This window comes from Balaenoptera acutorostrata, chromosome 4, assembly GCF_949987535.1.
Source record: "Balaenoptera acutorostrata chromosome 4, mBalAcu1.1, whole genome shotgun sequence".
Classification (NCBI taxonomy): Eukaryota; Metazoa; Chordata; class Mammalia; order Artiodactyla; family Balaenopteridae; genus Balaenoptera; species Balaenoptera acutorostrata.
This window is the reverse complement of record NC_080067.1, coordinates 78577552-78596430: the sequence shown is the minus strand read 5'-3', so window position 1 is coordinate 78596430 and position 18879 is coordinate 78577552. Positions and strand designations below refer to the sequence as shown.

Below are 18879 nucleotides of genomic sequence, written 5' to 3'. Positions count from 1 at the left end.
TGTATAAAACAAGAAAAACTTGTGAATTCTTTTAAAAAAATAAATAAAAAAAGAAAAGGTCACAAGGCTTAGAGTGTGTAGTTTCAATGCTTATTATAAAACTACAGTAATCCAGGCAGTCTTTACTATTGGCATAAGATAAAGAGATTATTGCAACAGAGTTGAACATCCAGAAATAGACCTGTGCATATATATGGTCAATTGATTTTCAACAGTGGTTCAGAATGAGAAAGTGGCTTTGGCCTTCTAAATAGCAACACTGGAAATTAGAAGAAATTCAAAGGGGGATGGTATTTTCAACCTAAATACATATATAGTTAGTCAAGAATTATCAATTAAAACAAAGGTGTATACCAGAAGAGGAGAACACAGGATACAGAAAATAGATTCTAGCACAGCGTAAAAGTGAAGGAATGACCTAGGACCAATAGCTGTGCCAGAAGCCTCCGCCTAATAAACTACTGCAGATTAGAGCAAGAGGATCTGAGAGCAAGGTGGCTAGGTGGGGAAAAAAAAAGAACTGATGTGTTTGAATTTACAGAGAATATTATTGATAGGTGTGTGGCAGAAATGTTGTAAAAATAATTGGCGGAACCACAGAAGAACTGGGAAATCTTAAAATGTAACAGTTATTAATGTCAATAAAAAGGAAGAGTTAGAGTTGCTGCACAAGAGAGGTGACGTGGTCCTTGTAAACTACCTGTTTATATGGTGTATATTATCCATAGTCATAGTAATGTAAATTGCTCTTTCTAGATGAGTATAGCTCACTGGAAATAGGACTTGATAGACTTTGTTTTCCAGATTGTTCGGCATCTGAGGTGTAGTTCTTTATTTATGAGAGAACCGATAATCTGAGGGGCTCTCTCTTCTGCCCTGAGGGCTTTTATTCAGGCCTGGTGCTGGGTCAGTCTGTGTGCCTCTTTAATCAGGACATAGGTTGACACCCTCCCCCTCCTCTCCCCTCCCCCAACCCTGGCCCTTGATGACAGAATAGGTTTCTGTACTTGATTTATCAGTTTCCTATCAGCCAGTGTTTTTAGGGAAAATTTCTGTTTTAGAATAATTTTGTTCCTAGTCTGTTTTGGGAAAACTATAAACATGATTATAAGTACCTTTATTAATCTTGTTTAAAGAGACTCTCTTTTTAATGCCTTCTAGGAAGTAAGAAGAAAGAGAAGGAAAGGCCAGAAATTTCTCCTCCATCTGATTTTGAGCACACCATCCATGTTGGCTTTGATGCTGTTACTGGAGAATTCACTGTAAGTTTACCAAGTTCAGACTCATTTTTAAAGCAATACTCAAACCTTTCCTTTCAGTATTAAATTTGAAGTTAACTTTTCTATCCACACGTTAACTGTGAATTCTTAGTGCTTTTCTCTTCTTACAAAAGTGTTTGTGTTTAGATGTGTTCTTTTCCTAGGGAGCTGAGCCTATTGATTATAATTTGCAAAATAGATTTAGAAAACCAGACATTTTAGAATTTAGTCATACCTACAATTATGTAGATTGATTTGTTTTATGTATTTTCTCACTTTCCTCTGGAAATTGATCTTATTAGAGCAATTCAAAACAACTGATTTCTGAATATCTTTTTGTTAGGGCATGCCAGAACAGTGGGCTCGATTATTACAGACTTCCAATATCACCAAACTAGAGCAAAAGAAGAATCCTCAGGCTGTGCTGGATGTCTTAAAGTTCTATGACTCCAACACAGTGAAGCAGAAATACCTGAGCTTTACTCCTCCTGGTAAGACATCAGACCATGGTAAAAGGCTGACTTAAATGGGATTGTAGAGTTGTGGAGCACTTCTGGATAAAAAGATTGCTTCTGGAAAAATTAAAAAGCTAAGCTACTTTTTTCCCTGCATAGATCCTGCCTTTTGTAAACTCATTGGGACAGCTGTTATGCATAATTTGGAGTCTGGGGATTATATTAATCTCTTAGTTTTGCCAAAAGTGAGTGTTCGGACCTTTTGTTTATTTGTTTTTTCTCTTTACTGCTTTTGAATGAGTTCAGCAATAGAAGGGAAAGAGGCTGATTTATAGGCATGTTTGTACTAGAAATATATTTATTGTCAGTGGGACAGGTTGTTTTACTATATATAAATGCACAGACTTTGAAGTAAAAAATGTTTGCTCAAAAATTGAAACTCATCACATATATAAACATAAAATAAGCATTAGAACTAAAAGTATTTATTCCTCAGAATTGGAATATCATCAGGTAAGAATTGGAGAATAGTGGGGTTTTTTTAAGTTTATTTGTTCAAATAAGGATTAGAATAAAATCCATACATTACAGTTGATTGTGGTATCTCTTGCATCTCTTGTTATTTAGGCTTCCCCTCCCTCACGTTGGTTCCTCTCATGCTCTCCTTTTCTTGCAGTTTATTTGTTAAAGAAACAGAATCATTTGTCCTGTTTCCCTCAGTGTAGATTTTGCTAATTACATCACAGGTTATCATTTAATATGTTTCTCTGTCCTCTCAAGTCATACATGTAGTTTTAAAGAACAATATGATTGAGCTAAAAATCATACATTTAGTTTTAATTAATTGTACTTATTTGATTGCATTCTCGCAGAAATAAGGGCTGTGTTGAAGGAAGAAATAGAGCCCACTTGGTAAATCTTGACCTTTTTTACATAGTCTAGTACAACCTTAGCAAAAGGTCAGATTTGTCTGCAACTTTCTTGTCAACTTCTAAGTCTGTGTAAATGAATAGTCTTTTTTTTAATCAGTGTTTGAACAAAGAATGGTATATTCACGTGTGTGTGTGTGTCTGGTCATTTTGAAAGGTAAAACAAAACTTGCTCTTCTAAACTCCAGAATGAATATTGTGATGTTTAGTCTTCATGAACTGTGTTTTGTCTTCAGGGATATGCTTTCATACTGATCAAAATTTATGTCAATAATTTTCCTTTGCAGAGTTACTGTTGGTTTTTTAAGTTCCTTGATAGGCAGTTTGCTGGAGAAAAATATCATTATGAATAGACTTCTGTTTTATTTTAATAAATACAGGTATAGTTTCAAATAAAATTTTTTTATTAAGGTATAATTTCATGCTGTGAAATTCACCCACTTGAAGTATACAATTCAATGATTTTTAGCAAATTTACAGAGTTCCATTAAATTTGAGGTTTATAATATGTAAATTCTTGTTTGAATACTGATACTGTTTTTCTCAAGACTTAATTCAACTTAAAATGAAACCAGTCTAAGAACTTTTTACTTGCTCTGCTTTATCTTTTTTTCCTTTTATTGTATAAAATTGTTTTATTTTTTGAATTGTTAACTTAGCATTATTTTCTGTTTTCTATTCAGAGAAAGATGGCTTCCCGTCTGGAACACCAGCAGTAAGTTAATATGTTATTTCTTATAGCTCTTGTTCTAATTTAAGTTACCCAAAACAAGTCTCAGTTTTTATTTTACATTCTGAAATAAATTACAGCCTCTAGAAATAGCTACTTAATATTGATATATGTTTTTAGCTAGCCACTTGATTGTTTGAGGAAGCCATATTAAGCAAATAGAATTTCCTCAGATGATGCTTAAAGTAACTAAAGCTTATGATCTTTAGAGCAGTTTAGCTACTTTTGGTAATGTTTCCATATATAAACATGAATACAAAGAACTTGCCAGCATTTTCCTCTGGCATCATCCTACTGAATATAGACTGGAAATATACTGAACAATAGAAGCCTGTCAGAATCTTCAGAGTTGTCTGAAACTTTATCTAAGTTATCATGTAAGCACAAATACCTCTTGCAAACAGTAGCTATTTTATTTTCAATTCCTCAATTAGGAGGACACAGTCTCCTGGAGTTATTTGAAGACTATATGTAATAACATGTAAAGTACCTACCTAGCATACACCTGGCATATAATAAGCTCTGTATAAAGGATAATGCCTTCGTCTTTTGCTTTGTTAGCCACAACTTCTTCTGGTGAATCTAGCTGTTTTAAATAGCCAGAAAACTCTGACTTATACAAAGTCCAGAGGATTTTTGTTTTTGGTCTTAACAAATGAAATGATTGTTTACTTTTTGGGCTTGTTAAAAGGGTATAAAATTCTCTATAAAAGGTGTGAATTCCCTCTTAAGAATACTTGGTATTTACTGTATACATTTGTTTCATAAACTTTTCTGTAACGTATAGAATTACCTTTACTTTTTAAATGATTAGATTAGAACCAGTGAGGTTTTATTGCTTTGAAATGAGCTATTAAATATTTTTTCAAGTATGGTGAAAAAGAGAGATAGTCATATTTTAACGTGTTTTTATATTTGACTTGTCTTCCTCACTTTGTTCGTGTGATAAATGCAGCTGAATACCAAGGGTTCGGAAACAGCAGTAGTAACAGAAGAAGACGATGATGATGAAGAGACTCCTCCTCCTGTTATTGCCCCACGACCAGATCATACAAAATCAGTGAGTTTCTGATTAGTGAATTGGGTTGTGTGTGTCTGTGCCTGTGTATTTTAAAAAGCAGTCTGTATTTGACTTCCAGTGATTAATTTTTTAAAAGTCCTCAGGCTTAAAATGTTTTAATATGGGATATTTGACTAGGAGATCTTTACCTAAACACCACGCATCAAAAAACTAGTTTTTTGAAAATTAAAATCGAATGGATCCTTTAAAAGTTAAAATACTTTTCTCATTTTGTTTTCTTTCTGTATTACACCATCTGTTCCAGAGAACGCATCTGTTTCTCTGCCTTTTTCTGTTTATCTCAGTGCAGAAAAGTACTGTATCTAAAACTTGGATCTTACCTCTTATCCAAAGTACGTATTTAACTCCCATTTAACATTTCTCTTAAAGCCTTGGTATCATTCAAGAGGCTGCCGAGAGTGAAGTTTCTAACAGATATGGGAGAATTTTAACAATAAAAACCTTAGATAGAGACAGAAAAAGTCCTGTCCCTCTCCCTGTACTAATACAAATAAAGTCGGGGGAGCATGGTGAAGTGTTGGCACAATAGGCGGGTAAGGCTCTAAGGACTGCCATTGGATCCTCATCTAATGATAGGTCTATTTTCTTTACCATTTAGAACTGGCTGTTTGCAATGAAATGGTAGATACTATATTTGTATAAAAAATTTTTGTGGAAATTAATAATAGTTATTTCAACATCAGGGTTTCTTTGCTCCTTATTTCTCTCTTGTAGAAAAAATATGATTTTTAAACTTGTACTTCTTTTTTCTTAATTTCTGGCATATTATTTTCTGTAATCTGGTTACACTTAAATTTCATTCACAGATCTGCTGTTTTGCTAAACAGACTTTTAAAATATATACATGTCATGCCAAAGAAAAATGTTTCACATTGCATCTTAGTTACCAGTCTTTTATAAGACAAGTCTGAAAATACTATTCTCATTCTTTAGAACACTGAGGACAACTTAGTTTTTGTCAAAAATCAAAGAACTGAATAGTGTGCCAGTAAGAATACCTAAAAATATTTTTCCTCAAGTCTCAGTAATTAACTGTTTCTCTGCAGATTTATACACGGTCTGTAATTGATCCTATTCCTGCACCAGTTGGTGATTCTAATGTTGATAGTGGTGCCAAGACTTCAGACAAACAGAAAAAGAAGGCCAAAATGACAGATGAAGAGATTATGGAGAAATTAAGTATGTTAACTACATTTTACATTATTCTTAAATTTTTAACAGCCCCTGAAACGTTTGGCCCAGATGGATCTTAATTTATGTCTTATATGTTAGCTTAAGACATAAAAAATAAATTGTTTTCTTCTAGGAACAACAGCTTCAATTAATGTAGTAAAGCCAAAATAATACTCTTCTTTGTTTTCTTATTATTATGTGCTGGCTAGTGAGCAGCATCTTTGCAAAATAGTCAGTACTTTGGGGAGCAATACTTCTTCTCAAAGGGCCAAATCTAAGGGTCCTAGTTGGAAACTTTATGAAAGGAAGTTTGTATATATTTATGCACACCTGTAGAATACAATATGTCCCTAACTAACTAAACAAAATGGCCTATATAGATAATATGTGTAAGCATAAAATATATTTTTTTCTTTTCTCCTTTTTCATCCATCAACTATCATTGGCCTGGATCAAGCACTGGAAATAATACACACAGTGCCAGAGAGAGGGTAGCAATAACGTCTCATTACAAGTCTATAGCAACTTTAGTTATAAAGGATACTGACCTAGAGGGATCAAGGAAAAATATTGTATATTGGCAGTAGGCTTGCGGTGGGGTACCTATGTAAAACTGGATTATTTCTGTGAATTTCTTTGATATGCCCCTCTCTCCTTTTACCTAGTGAAAGTTTAAGTGAAAATTTAGTGTGGTTTTCTCATGTTTTGACTTACTGTTAATACGAATATAAGTTAGAGTTATATGTACAACATCCTAATTTTAAAATCTGTTTCTCAAGAAAAATCTCAAATAAACAACCTAAGCTTACACCTAAAGCAACTAGAGAAAGAAGAATAAACAAAACCTAAAGTTAGTAGAAGGAAAGAAATCATAAAGATCAGAGCAGAAATAAATGAAATAGAGAGAAAGAAGACAATAGCAAAGATCAATGAAACTAAAAGCTGGTTCTTTGAAAAGATAAACAAAATTGATAAACTTTAGCCACACTCATCAAGAAAAAAAGGGACAGGACTCAAATCAATAAAATTAGAAATGAAAAAGGAGAAGTGACAACGGACACTGCAGAAATACAAAGGATCATAAGAGACTTACTACAAGCAACTGTATGCCAATAAAATGGACAAGCTGGAAGGAATGGAAAAATTCTTAGAAAAGTACAACCTTCCAAGACTGAACCAGGAAGAAATAGAAAATATGAACAGACCAATCACAAGTAATGAAATTGAAACTGTGATTAAAAAACTCCCAACAAACAAAGTCCAAGACCTGATGGCTTCACAGGTGAATTCCATCAGACATTTAGAGAAGAGCTAACTCCTGTCCTTCTGAAACTGTTCCAAAAAATTACAGAGGAAGGAAAACTCCTAAACTCATTCTATGAGGCCACCATCACCCTGATACCAAAACCAGAGAAAGATACCACAAAAGAAGAAAATTACAGCCAGTATCACTGATGAACATATCACTGACGCAAAAATAGTCAACAAAATACTAGCAATCCGGATCCAATAATACCGTAAAAGTATCATACACCATGATCAATTGGTATTTATCCCAGGGATGCAAGGATTTTTCAGTATCTACAAATCAAGCAGTGTGATACATCACACCAACAAATTGAAGAATAAAAACCATATGATCATCTCAACAGATGCAGAAAAAGCTTTTGACAAAATTCAGCACACACGTATGATAAAAACTCTCCAGAAAGTGGGCATAGAGGGAACATACCTCAACATAGTAAAGGGCATATACTACAAACCTACAGCTAATATCATACTCAGTGGTGAAAAGCTGAAAGCATTGCCTCTAAGATCAGGAACAAGACAAGGATGTCCACTCTCACCACTTTTATTCAACATAGTTTTAGAGGTCCTAGCTACAGCAGTCAGAGAAGAAAAAGAAATAAAACGTATCCAAACTGGAAAAGAAGAAGTTAAACTGTCACTGTTTGCAGATGACATGATAGTATGCGAAGTAGATCCTAAAGATGCTACCAGAAAACTACTAGAGCTAATCAATGAATTTGGTAAAGTTGCAGGTTACAAAATTAATACACAGAAATCTGTTGCATTTCTATACACTGACAATGAAAGATCAGAAAGAGAAGTTCAAGAAACAATCCCATTTACCATTGCATCAAAAGAATAAAATACCTAGGTGTAAACATACCTAAGGAGACAAAAGACCTGTACTCTGAAAACTATACGACGCTGATGAAAGAAATTAAAGATGATACCAACAGATGGAGAGATATACCATGTTCGTGGATTGGAAGAATCAATATTGTCAAAATGACTATACTACCCAAGGCAATCTACAGATTCAGTGCAATCCCTATCAGATTACCAATGGCATTTTTCACAGAACTAGAACAAAAAAATCATAAAATTTGTATGGAGACACAAAAGACCCCAAATAGCCAAGGCAATCTGGAGAAAGAAAAATGGAACTGGAGGAATCAGGCTCCCTGACTTCAGACTATACTACAAAGCTACAGTCATCAAAACCATATGGTACTGGCACACAAATAGAAATATAGATCAGTGGAACAGGATAGAAAGCCCAGAGATAAACCCATGCACCTATGATCAATTAATCTACAACAAAGGAGGCAAGACTACACAATGGTGGAAAGACAGTCTCTTCAACAAATGGTTGCGGGAAAACTGGACAGCTACATGTAAAAAAATGAAATTAGATCATTATTTAACACCATATACAAAAATAAGCTCAAAAATGGATTAAAGACCTAAATGTGAGACTGGACACTCTAAAATTCCTAGAGGAAAACATAGGCAGAATACTCTCTGACATAAATCACAACAATATCTTTTTTAATCTGTCTCCCAGAATAATGGAAATAAAAACAAAAATAAACAAAGGGGACCTAATTAAACTCAAAAGCTTTTGCACAGCAAAGGAAACTATAAACAAAACGAAAAGACAACCCACAGATTGGGAGAAAATATTTGCAAATGATGTGACTGACAAGGGATTAGTCTCCAGAATTTACAAACAGTTCATGAGGCTTAATATTATCAAAACAAACAACCCAATCAAAAAATGGGCAGAAGACCTAAATAGACATTTCTCCAAAGAAGACACAGGTGGCCGAGAGACACATGAAAAAATGGTCAACATCGCTAATTATTAGAGAAATACAAGTCAAAACTACAATGAGATATCACCTCACACCAGTCAAAATGGCTTTCATCAAAAAATCCACAAACAATAAATGCTGGAGAGGGTGCAGAGAGATGGGAACCCTCCTACACTGTTGGTGGGAATGTAAATTGGTACAGCCACTATGGAGAACAGTATAGAGGTTCCTTAAAAACCTAAAAGTAGAGCTACCACATGACACTACAGTCCCACTCCTGGGCATATATCTGGAGAAAAACATGGTCCGAAAGGATGCATGCACCCCAGTGTTCATTGGAGCACTGTTTACAATAGCCAAGACATGGAAGCAACCTAAATGTCCCTCAACAGAGGAATGGATAAAGAAGATGTGGTACATACATACAGTGGAATATTACTCAGCCATTAAAAAGAATGAAATAATGCTATTTGCAGCACCACGGATGGACCTAGAGATTGTTACATTGAGTGAAGTAAGTCAGAGAAAGAGAAATATTGTATGATATCCCTTATATGGGCAATCTAAAAAGAAATGATACAAATGAACTTATTTACAAAACAGAAACAGACTCACAGACTTAGAGAATGAACTTATGGTTACCGGGGGGAAGAATGAGGGAAGGGATAGTTAGGGAGTTTGGAATCGACGTGTAGACACTGCTATATTTAAAATGGATAACCAGGGACTTCCCTGGTAACGCAGTGGTTAAGAATCCGCCTGCCAATGCAGGGGACACGGATTCGATCGCTGGTCCGGGAAGATCCCACATGCCACGGAGCAACTAAGCCGGTGTGTCACAACTGCTGAGCCTGCGTGCCACAACTACTGAAGCCTGTGCTCCTAGAGCCTGTGCTCCACAACAAGAGAAGCCACAGCAATGAGAAGTCTGTGCACCGCAACGAAGAGTAGCCCCCGCTCACTGCAACTAGAGAAAGCCCTCGCGTAGCAACGAAGACCCAACACAACCAAAAATTAAAAAAAAATTTTTAATAAAAAAAGGATAACCAACAAGGACCTACTGTATAGCACAGGGAACTCTGCCCAATGTTATGTGGCAGCCTGGCTGGGAGGGGAGTTTGGGGGAGAGTGGATACATGTATATGTATGGCTGAGTCCCTTTGCTGTGCACCTGAAACTATCACGACATTTTTAGTCAGCTATACTGCAATGTAAAATTAAAAGTTAAATAAAGTAAAATAAAACATGTTTCTTAGTTGTGACATAGTGAACTTTCCTAAAACAGATGTATGATTAGTTCACATTAGAGTAATGTTTATAGTAATAAGTGGTTTCCTAAATATATTCAAAGATATAAGATATACGAGAAGAGTCAGAAAAGCCATTTAGGGTTTTCCATTTGGATATTTCATATATATATAAAAATTTTTTTTTCTCATAGTGAGTAGTTTTATAACTTATCGTTAGTTTAGTACATTTCAGTGGAGTATGAAAAGTAGGATGACCAACTTTTCCTTTCCCTGGGAATTTACCAGTTTTAAGACTGAACATGCCACATCCTAAAACCCCCTTAGTCTCAAGAAAACTAGTATCGTTGGTCATTCTAAAACGTGGTCATTTTTGAGAAAATGGGATAATCAAGACATTAGTTAGGAGGTCTAACCTAGTGGAAATGTGTCTTCTTGCTTCTGATACTTTTTTATTTGTATTAATTGTTTCTTTAGTGTTTTGTGTTTGAAACATACATTATTTTTGAAACTTAGTGTTATGTTTGAAAACTACTGTTCTAAAATCAGTGGAGGTTATTAAAAGAAATAATGTTATCAGAATTAGTTTACAATTTTTAAATGCTTGACTGAGTTTCCAACTTTTTGTTGTTTTTGTTTAAAATAGGAACTATTGTAAGCATAGGTGACCCTAAGAAAAAATACACAAGATATGAAAAAATTGGGCAAGGGTAAGTATTTGTGACTGTATTACCAGAATATTCATTATTTCCTGGGTGTCCAGCATGATATCTCTTTTGCCTGCTGACATTGAGCACTTCTGGTATTCTATGAGTAGTATCCTTGGATTTGTGTAAATAAGTAATGCATTTATTTCTAGATGCTATTAAAATACTGTACTACTTAGCAGTGATTGTACATTGTTTCTTCTTAAGTATTATTTCACGTTGGTGATAAGAAATTAGATGGGTGGGATTATCGTTTAAAAAACCTGCATTTTAATCACGTCATTGAATATGGATATTTAATTCTACTGATCTTCTGATTTTGTTCAATAATTTGTATTTTTAAAAAAATATTATTAATTATTTTTTGGCTGCGCCAAACGGTTCATGGGATCTTAGTTCCCCGAGCAGGGATTGAACCCAGGCCCCCTTCAGTGGAAACACGGAGTCCTAACCACTGCATCTCCAGGGAATTCCCAATAATTTGTATCTTTAAAGTATGCTAACTGAAATCTTTTTTTCTGTTGCTTGGGAGCAAATGAACATCTTGAATTTTTAATGTTATTAATCTCTGGAAAGTGTTCTGTGAGTTTAGAAAGTGAGCTTGAGTCTTTTTGAAAACTTCCTTATGAATTTCTTTTTAATCACTTGCAGCACTGGTTTTAATAACAAGAAATTGAAAATCATGTTAATATTCTTCTGCCTGAGAATGGATAAATTATAAATAGTATACTGGATAATAAATGTAATAATTACAAATGAACAAGGATAACACCTGTCCATATGGATGACCAGCCCCAATCCAGTGTTGAATTTAAAAAGCAAATTACAGGGCTTCCCTGGTGGCGCAGTGGTTGAGAATCTGCCTGCCAATGCAGGGGACACGGGTTCAAGCCCTGGTCTGGGAAGATCCCACATGCCGCGGAGCAACTAGGCCCGTGAGCCACAACTACTGAGCCTACGCATCTGGAGCCTGTGCTCCACAACAAGAGAGGCCGCGACAGTGAGAGACCCACGCACCGCGATGAAGAGTGGCCCCCACTTGCTGCAACTAGAGAAAGCCCTCGCGCAGAAACGAAGACCCAACACAGCCAAAATAAAATAAATAAATAAATAAATAATAATATCCCCTAATATAAAAAAAAAAAAGCAAATTACAAGAAAATACATAAAATGAAATCATTTATATGAAGTTAAAAAATTACGTGAAACATTTTCTATAGTGGTACACACCTATGGGCTTAATAAAGTATAGAGAAATACATGGAAATGATGCACATCAAATACAGAATAAATACCCAATATAGATTACTTTTGGGAGGAGGTAGGATGCCTTTGGAAAGGGCACATAAGAACCTTCAAATTTATTTGTAGTTCTTTGTTTCTTAAACAGGGCAGTGGATCCATGAGTATATGTGACTTTTTTCTTTCTTTTCTTTATCTTTTTTCTGTATTTTTGTAGATCTGAAATTTATGACAAATTTCTAACATAAGTTTTGGCCACAAGAATTGCCCCTTTTTCTTATTTTTTCCCCCTTTGTTTTTGCTTTTACTTCTTTTAAAGATGTTGAGTCTTCAACGTTCTTTAACCTCTTTTTAGTTGTTCTGAGTATAAAGTCTTTGGATGTTATAAATGCGAATGATTTAGAAACCTTAAATCTGGTTGTGTCTTTTTTTCCCTAGGGCTTCTGGCACAGTTTTCACTGCTACTGATGTGGCATTGGGACAAGAGGTAGCTACCTTTTCATACTTCTGGGTGTTAGCATTAGCTTTTAATATGGGAAGAAACTAGATCTGCCTGTGAATAATCAATAAGGAATCTCTTTTGCAGTTCAATATGTTGAAAGAATTACTCTAGGTAATTTTATAGCACTTTCCTTATTGAGGGGAAAAAAGAAGTAATTACGTGTTTGGTTTCATAAATAAATATTTTAAAAATTATTTTCCCAGCTTGGGATGAAAAGAGGATTAATTCCTGGCACTGGGCTGACCTTGCATTAAGATTTCAAGAGAAATCTAAAAATATTTAAGCTCTATGTATTACAAAGAATTGTGCATAGGCAGTGTAGAAGTTAAAGTACTGCCTATGAGTAAATTATAATCTCATCGTATAGTATGTATGTAATAGATTATTAACTGATCAGTGTTTATAATTTTCTAAGAGTATTAGGAAACTTGTTCTGACTTTTTTTTTCTGTTTCCATCATAGGTTGCTATTAAGCAGATTAATTTACAGAAACAGCCAAAGAAGGAATTGATCATTAATGAGATTCTGGTGATGAAAGAATTAAAGAATCCCAACATAGTTAACTTCTTAGACAGGTAAATATAAATATTTCTTAAACATTGGGAGAAAAATGTTGAAATTTTAAGTCTCATAGCTTTGGGGGCTAGCCAGTTTAGTTAGACTAGGGTTGAGTGTCAACACTGAAAAGTAAACTTGAAGGAGGAGGAGAGGTCAAAATAGCATATTACAGTTTAGAAGGTCCTTTTTCTACATAGATATCACTTGGTAAGCGAGAGAAGGCAGTTAAATGAAGGACATTGCTGCTGGTGCTCATATTAATTACAAATGATCAGAAGCAGAAACATTAAGGAGACGTTGGCTATGATTCATGTCTTGACTGACAGAGGTGACTGACCACACAGTTTTTAAACTTTCAAGTCAGTTTTTATTTCAAATTTTGTCTTTCAGGGGCAAATAGCATGTTTATCAGAACCTCACTTAATTTAGGAATTGATGTTAAATAGCAAAACAAAAAGTAGAAGAGAAAATTATGTATCTTACATTTTTAATTTTTTTAATTTAAAAATTTTTTTATATTTGGCTGCACCATGTGGCATATGGGATTTTAGTTCCCCAACCAGGGCTTGAACCCGAGCCCTCGGCAGTGAGAGCTCGGAGTCCTAACCAGTGGACCGCCAGGGAATTACCTTACATCTGTTTTTTTTAAAAGCAGTTACATATATGTGAATGAAAGAAGAATAGTAGAAAAATAAATGAAAATTATAGTAGTGGTTGTATTGGAGATAGGGAATCATAGGTGATTTTTAAAATTTCCATATTTAAATTTGTTTTGAATGGGTTAAAAGAAAACACATTTTTAGACTTCAGGGCTAGCTCTGGGGACCATGTTCATAGAAAGAAACTTTGCAGGTACATTTCTCTGCTTTTAAAATAGTATTTCAAGTCAGTAAAGCATGGTGGTTAAGATAAGCCATAAGCTTTGGAATCAGTTGTGCTTGGCTTCAGGTTCTGGTTCTGTCACTTACTGGCTGTGTGACCTTGGATGAGTTACTTAGCCTTTCCAAGCCTCCATCTTTTCATCTGTGAAACAGGACAAATCATTCCTACCATACAAGGTTATTTGAATTGGAATAATCTATGTACACACTCAAGTTAGAATTGTGGGCAAAATTTTAAAGTGATTTGGGAAAATCATAATGACCCTCTGTTATTTTTTTTGTGTGTGCTGTTCCATAGCAACTTTTCAGTTTTCTTCCCAGCTCTCAAAGCTACCAGCTTTCTAGTTTTTTAAATTAGGATTCCTAACATTTGAATTCTTCAATATAGAGTACCACGTGTTTAGAAAAAGTAAAAGTGTGAATGTATTTTTTATGTTCTTTTTTTAGTTACCTGGTGGGAGATGAATTGTTTGTGGTAATGGAGTACCTTGCTGGGGGATCACTTACTGATGTTGTAACAGAGACCTGCATGGATGAAGCACAGATTGCTGCTGTATGCAGAGAGGTGAGTTTGCTCCCTTTTTGAAAAGTTACAGTAACAATGTGGTTAACAGGATGTGAAAAAAAGCAAATTTTTAGTTATTATCCAAGCAGGATACTTTTAAGGGTGAGAGGGAGTGCCATTAAAAATACACCGCTCAACAGTGGAAGCAAGGACAAAGTGGTACACATCTTCACCCTAAGTATTAATTAATAAGTTTACTTGTGGCTTTATCGATCTCATTAAAGGTGACCAATGAGATGATATTCATTAATGAATTTGAGACATACTGTTTGCTTAGGCTAGTAGAATTCTGCCACATTGCCTACATCTAAGCCAAAAATGAGCCTTTCTTTCTTCCATGTAATCTTTTCCTACAGATGAGACTTAGGTTGATGATTTGCTTATTGTCATTAAAACTGCAACAGTACTTTCTTCGAATATCCTAGGAATCATTGTCACAAAGGACAAAATTGTAAAAGTTCTTACGACTATTATGTTTCCTGTGATTTGGCTTTCAGCATTTTTACAGTGAATTATAAGTAAATTATAAACTTTGTTCATGTAAGAACAGTATGTGTGATGTTTTTCCTTTTTCAGCTTTTATTAGGTGTTTTTAAAAAAGTATTCTTTGAAACTTTTAATTCTAATGTAATTATGTTTCACCTAAGGGGAGCCCTCTTGAACTCTTTCAGGAGGGAAACAATAATATATCCCTTAACAAAGAATGGTTGATCACTTAAAAGCTGATAAAAACTTAAGGATTTATCTATTTATACTTAATTTGTTTTTCTTATAATTTTTTTCATAATCAATATAAAATTATTTTAGTAGTTCCTCTAATTGTGATAACATTTGTTTCTATTTGTTTACACAAGTATTTTTCTGGGGATTTGTTCTTTTCAGGAATCTGTTTAAATGCTTGGTAAATGTATTGCAGTAATACACAGTTAATCTGGTTTTTTTCTTTGAATAGTAGAGTATTTTGAATGAGATTTTTGTTATTAATGATGTACAGACTTTGTTGTTCTACTTTAATGGGGGTAAGAAATAAAAACTTTTTCCAAGTTACCATTTATACTCAGTTTACATTAAAAAAAATAGCAAGCAGATTTTTAAAATTGAATTTCATTCTTGTTTTTAAGGAAGTGAGAGTAGTTCTTCTGCTCTTTTGACTCAGTGCTTTCTGAAATATGGCATAAGAGGGAAGTGGTGTCCAGGATCATCATTGGTGTCTAGGGTGTGGGTATAGCTTTATGTAAAACCTACCATAGAAGAAATGAAGAAAACATTTTACATAGCATTGAACAGCTGGAGAGAACCAGACCCCCAGTGGCTTACATTGATTAGACTTCGGCATATTTCAGATTCAAATGGGAATGATCACAAGTTTATCCTTTACTGTTGAAATGATTTCTAAAAAGCCTTGTGCATCTTTACCAAGTGCTGCATACCTTTAGGCATTTAAACCTGAGCAGGCCTAGAAATCATGTAGACCCACCCACCATTTCATAAATGAGAACATTGAAGACTAAGTGATATTCTATGGTATTAAATAATCTGTGGCAGAAATAGGACTAGATAAGACATTATTTAATATTTGTCTCTGGATAAGAGCAGAGAGTGGGAAGAGGGGGATCTAATTATTTAAGGTGTCTTATTTTCATAACTGCATGTGACAGGATTTTTTTCTTCATAAATGTATTATTAGAGTGTCTTCTGCTGGTTACTAGAGGTGGTGCTTAGGTCATAAATAGTGTATGTGAACTTCCCTTAGACTTTTCAGGGACTGTTTCATTGATAGATGTTTTTCTCCTGTTCAGTGTTTACAGGCATTGGAGTTTTTACATGCTAATCAAGTGATCCACAGAGACATCAAAAGCGACAATGTGCTTTTGGGCATGGAAGGATCTGTTAAACTTAGTGAGTAACAAGTGAACAAATAACATTTATATGTTACTTATAATTTTCTGCCTTTTGTTTAAGTAAAAACCCTCTTCTGCTATTAACATTTTTATGGCAATACATGGAGTGGGGGAGAATAGTAGTAAAAAGATATGGACTGTCAGCTGGACAGCTTGAGTTTAAATAGCAGATCTGCTACTACTTGCTGAATAATTTTGGGTGAGTTACGTAATCTCTTTTTGTGTCCATTTTCTCATTTGTATGATAAGGAAAATAACAGTACCTATCTCAGAGCATTCTTCTGAGTAGTAAAAATGTAAAGCACTGAGGAACAGTGTCTGGGACTATTATAATGTTGGTGCTGTCTTCCAAACATAAACTTGGATTTATCTCTGCTACCTGTTGGGGTAGGTTTTTGTCATTATGCTGTTCATCTTTCTCTGGATTTGGTAGATGGTGGCCTAATTGGGGGAGGGCTGTATGACTCTTATGTCAGAGATGACAAGGTCTGAAAAAAACCATGTGTAAACCTCTTTCCCTAATTAACTTCTGTATCAGACATGGTAGAGTCATGGAAAAAAAAAAAACCCTCCTTTCCTCTGCTGGCTATAATCTTCAGTTCCAACCATGTCCTCTGGAGGATTCAAGAAGAACTTCTACTGAGGTTTCTCCAACTATGCAAAATTCAAGGCATTTCTTAGATCAAGAGACCAAAAACTTTTTCTTCTGTTTGCCTAGAAGAGTTTGGCTCCTTTTTCAACATCTCTCTTTTTAAGATAGATCCTCCGAAGTTTATTCAACCACAAGAAAGGGGACCCAGGTTCTATCAGATGGTCAGAATATATAGTTAATAATTGTAATTTTAATGGGAAAACTAGAAATTGACATTCTCATACGTTTTTGGTGGATACACAGGTAAACTAAATTTGACTTTTTTGGATAATATGTTACCATGGCTCTACCACTTACTAGATGAATGATCTTGGATAAGTTATCTAAAAATATGTATGCCTCAGTTTCCCCATTTGTAAAATGGAAATCATAATAGTAGTAAATATGCCTGTCTCATAAAGTTATCATGAGGTATGTTAATTCTTATGAGGTATTATACTTGGAACAGTTATAAGCACTCATTTTAGCTGTAAATGTTATGATTTGACCTAACAATTGCTCTTGTAGGATTCTCTCCTATAGAATTACTGAACATATGCACAGCAATAAGTACAAAAATGTTCTCTGCAACCTTGTAAAGAAAAACCAACAGTATCTTAAATGTTTAGTAGTACAGAAATGGTTAAATACATTATGGTATTTTTATGTTCCGTGAAGTTGTGTAGTTATAATAATGAGGTGGGTTAACGTACTAATATGGAAAGATATTTTAAAAATTAGGTTTTAAAAAGCGGTTTACAAAATATCCTAACTAGGTAAAATAAACCAATCAGTTCACGGGTATTATTTGTACATTTGGAAATGCATAACGAAAAGTCTAAAGCTTACAAACCTAAATGTTAACAGTATTTACATATGGAGTAGAATGGGTTTAACAGTAGAAGGAAGGAAAAAATTCTAGATTCTCATCTTGACTTTTCCACTAAATTAATACTGGGTACTAAATTAGGCATTCTGCTCTTCAGTTATAAATGAGGTGGTTGGAATAGAGTAATGCTGGTGAAGACCTTGTAGGTACAGTTGTAGTTAAACATGTTCTTTTTCTAGGCTCTCTGCTGAGTTGGATGCTTATTATTATTAATTCTAGCTTCTGTTTATTTTCTTCAAAAGTAATTTCCACTTCCTGACCTTTGCCTGATTCACAGTGGACATAGTTTTGGTGTCCAGCTTTGGTGACTTTTTCTTTCAGACTTTTTCAACTTTATTAAAATTTTTAGGATAGAATTATTTAGAATAAAAGGCTTCCTGATAATTTACCCTCTACTTGTGGGAAGTAAAAGTTAAAAAGTGGGAGTATATAACATCATCAAAATATTTGTAAGCCCATTCTGGTTTTCTTTATTAATACATTCTTAAAAATTAAGAGGCTGAATACTCAAATGTAATTAGTTAAATCATATAAAGTAAACTCTTAAACAACCCATGGACACCATTAACTCAAGATGTTTTATTTTGTTTTATAGCTGACTTTGGTTTCTGTGCCCAGATCACCCCTGAGCAGAGCAAGCGAAGTACTATGGTTGGAACGCCATACTGGATGGCACCAGAGGTGGTTACACGGAAAGCTTATGGCCCTAAGGTTGACATCTGGTCTCTGGGTATTATGGCTATTGAGATGGTAGAAGGAGAGCCTCCATACCTCAATGAAAATCCTTTGAGGGTAAGACCAATTAAATACCAGCCTTATTTTAAGAAAAATAATTTTCTTTAAATCATTTATTTAGAACTTGCTTTTGCCAGGCACTGGCCAAGAATTTAGGATACAAAGTTGATAAAACCTAGTCTCTGCCCTCACTCTACATCTAAAAATCATTTGCTTCTGGCTTATTGAGTTGAATGTGTTAGGTGTAAAGAGTTTGTAAATTTTTGGTAAGCTGTATGGTTTCTAAATTT

The 18879-nt window shown here is 34.5% G+C and overlaps 1 protein-coding gene across 1 annotated transcript in view; it reads left to right on the top strand.

The window, feature by feature from the left end:
• PAK2 (p21 (RAC1) activated kinase 2) overlaps window positions 1-18879 on the top strand; it is a 91960-nt gene that overhangs the window by 67927 nt on the left and 5154 nt on the right. Inside the window, exons 2-12 of the mRNA XM_057544891.1 lie at window positions 1162-1262; window positions 1603-1750; window positions 3327-3358; window positions 4329-4433; window positions 5501-5633; window positions 10625-10688; window positions 12366-12414; window positions 12892-13004; window positions 14316-14433; window positions 16233-16332; window positions 18450-18646. Of these exons, the coding sequence (XP_057400874.1) occupies window positions 1606-1750; window positions 3327-3358; window positions 4329-4433; window positions 5501-5633; window positions 10625-10688; window positions 12366-12414; window positions 12892-13004; window positions 14316-14433; window positions 16233-16332; window positions 18450-18646 (1056 nt within the window). The 5' untranslated portion in view covers window positions 1162-1262; window positions 1603-1605. The remainder of the gene's footprint in view (window positions 1-1161; window positions 1263-1602; window positions 1751-3326; window positions 3359-4328; window positions 4434-5500; window positions 5634-10624; window positions 10689-12365; window positions 12415-12891; window positions 13005-14315; window positions 14434-16232; window positions 16333-18449; window positions 18647-18879) is intronic.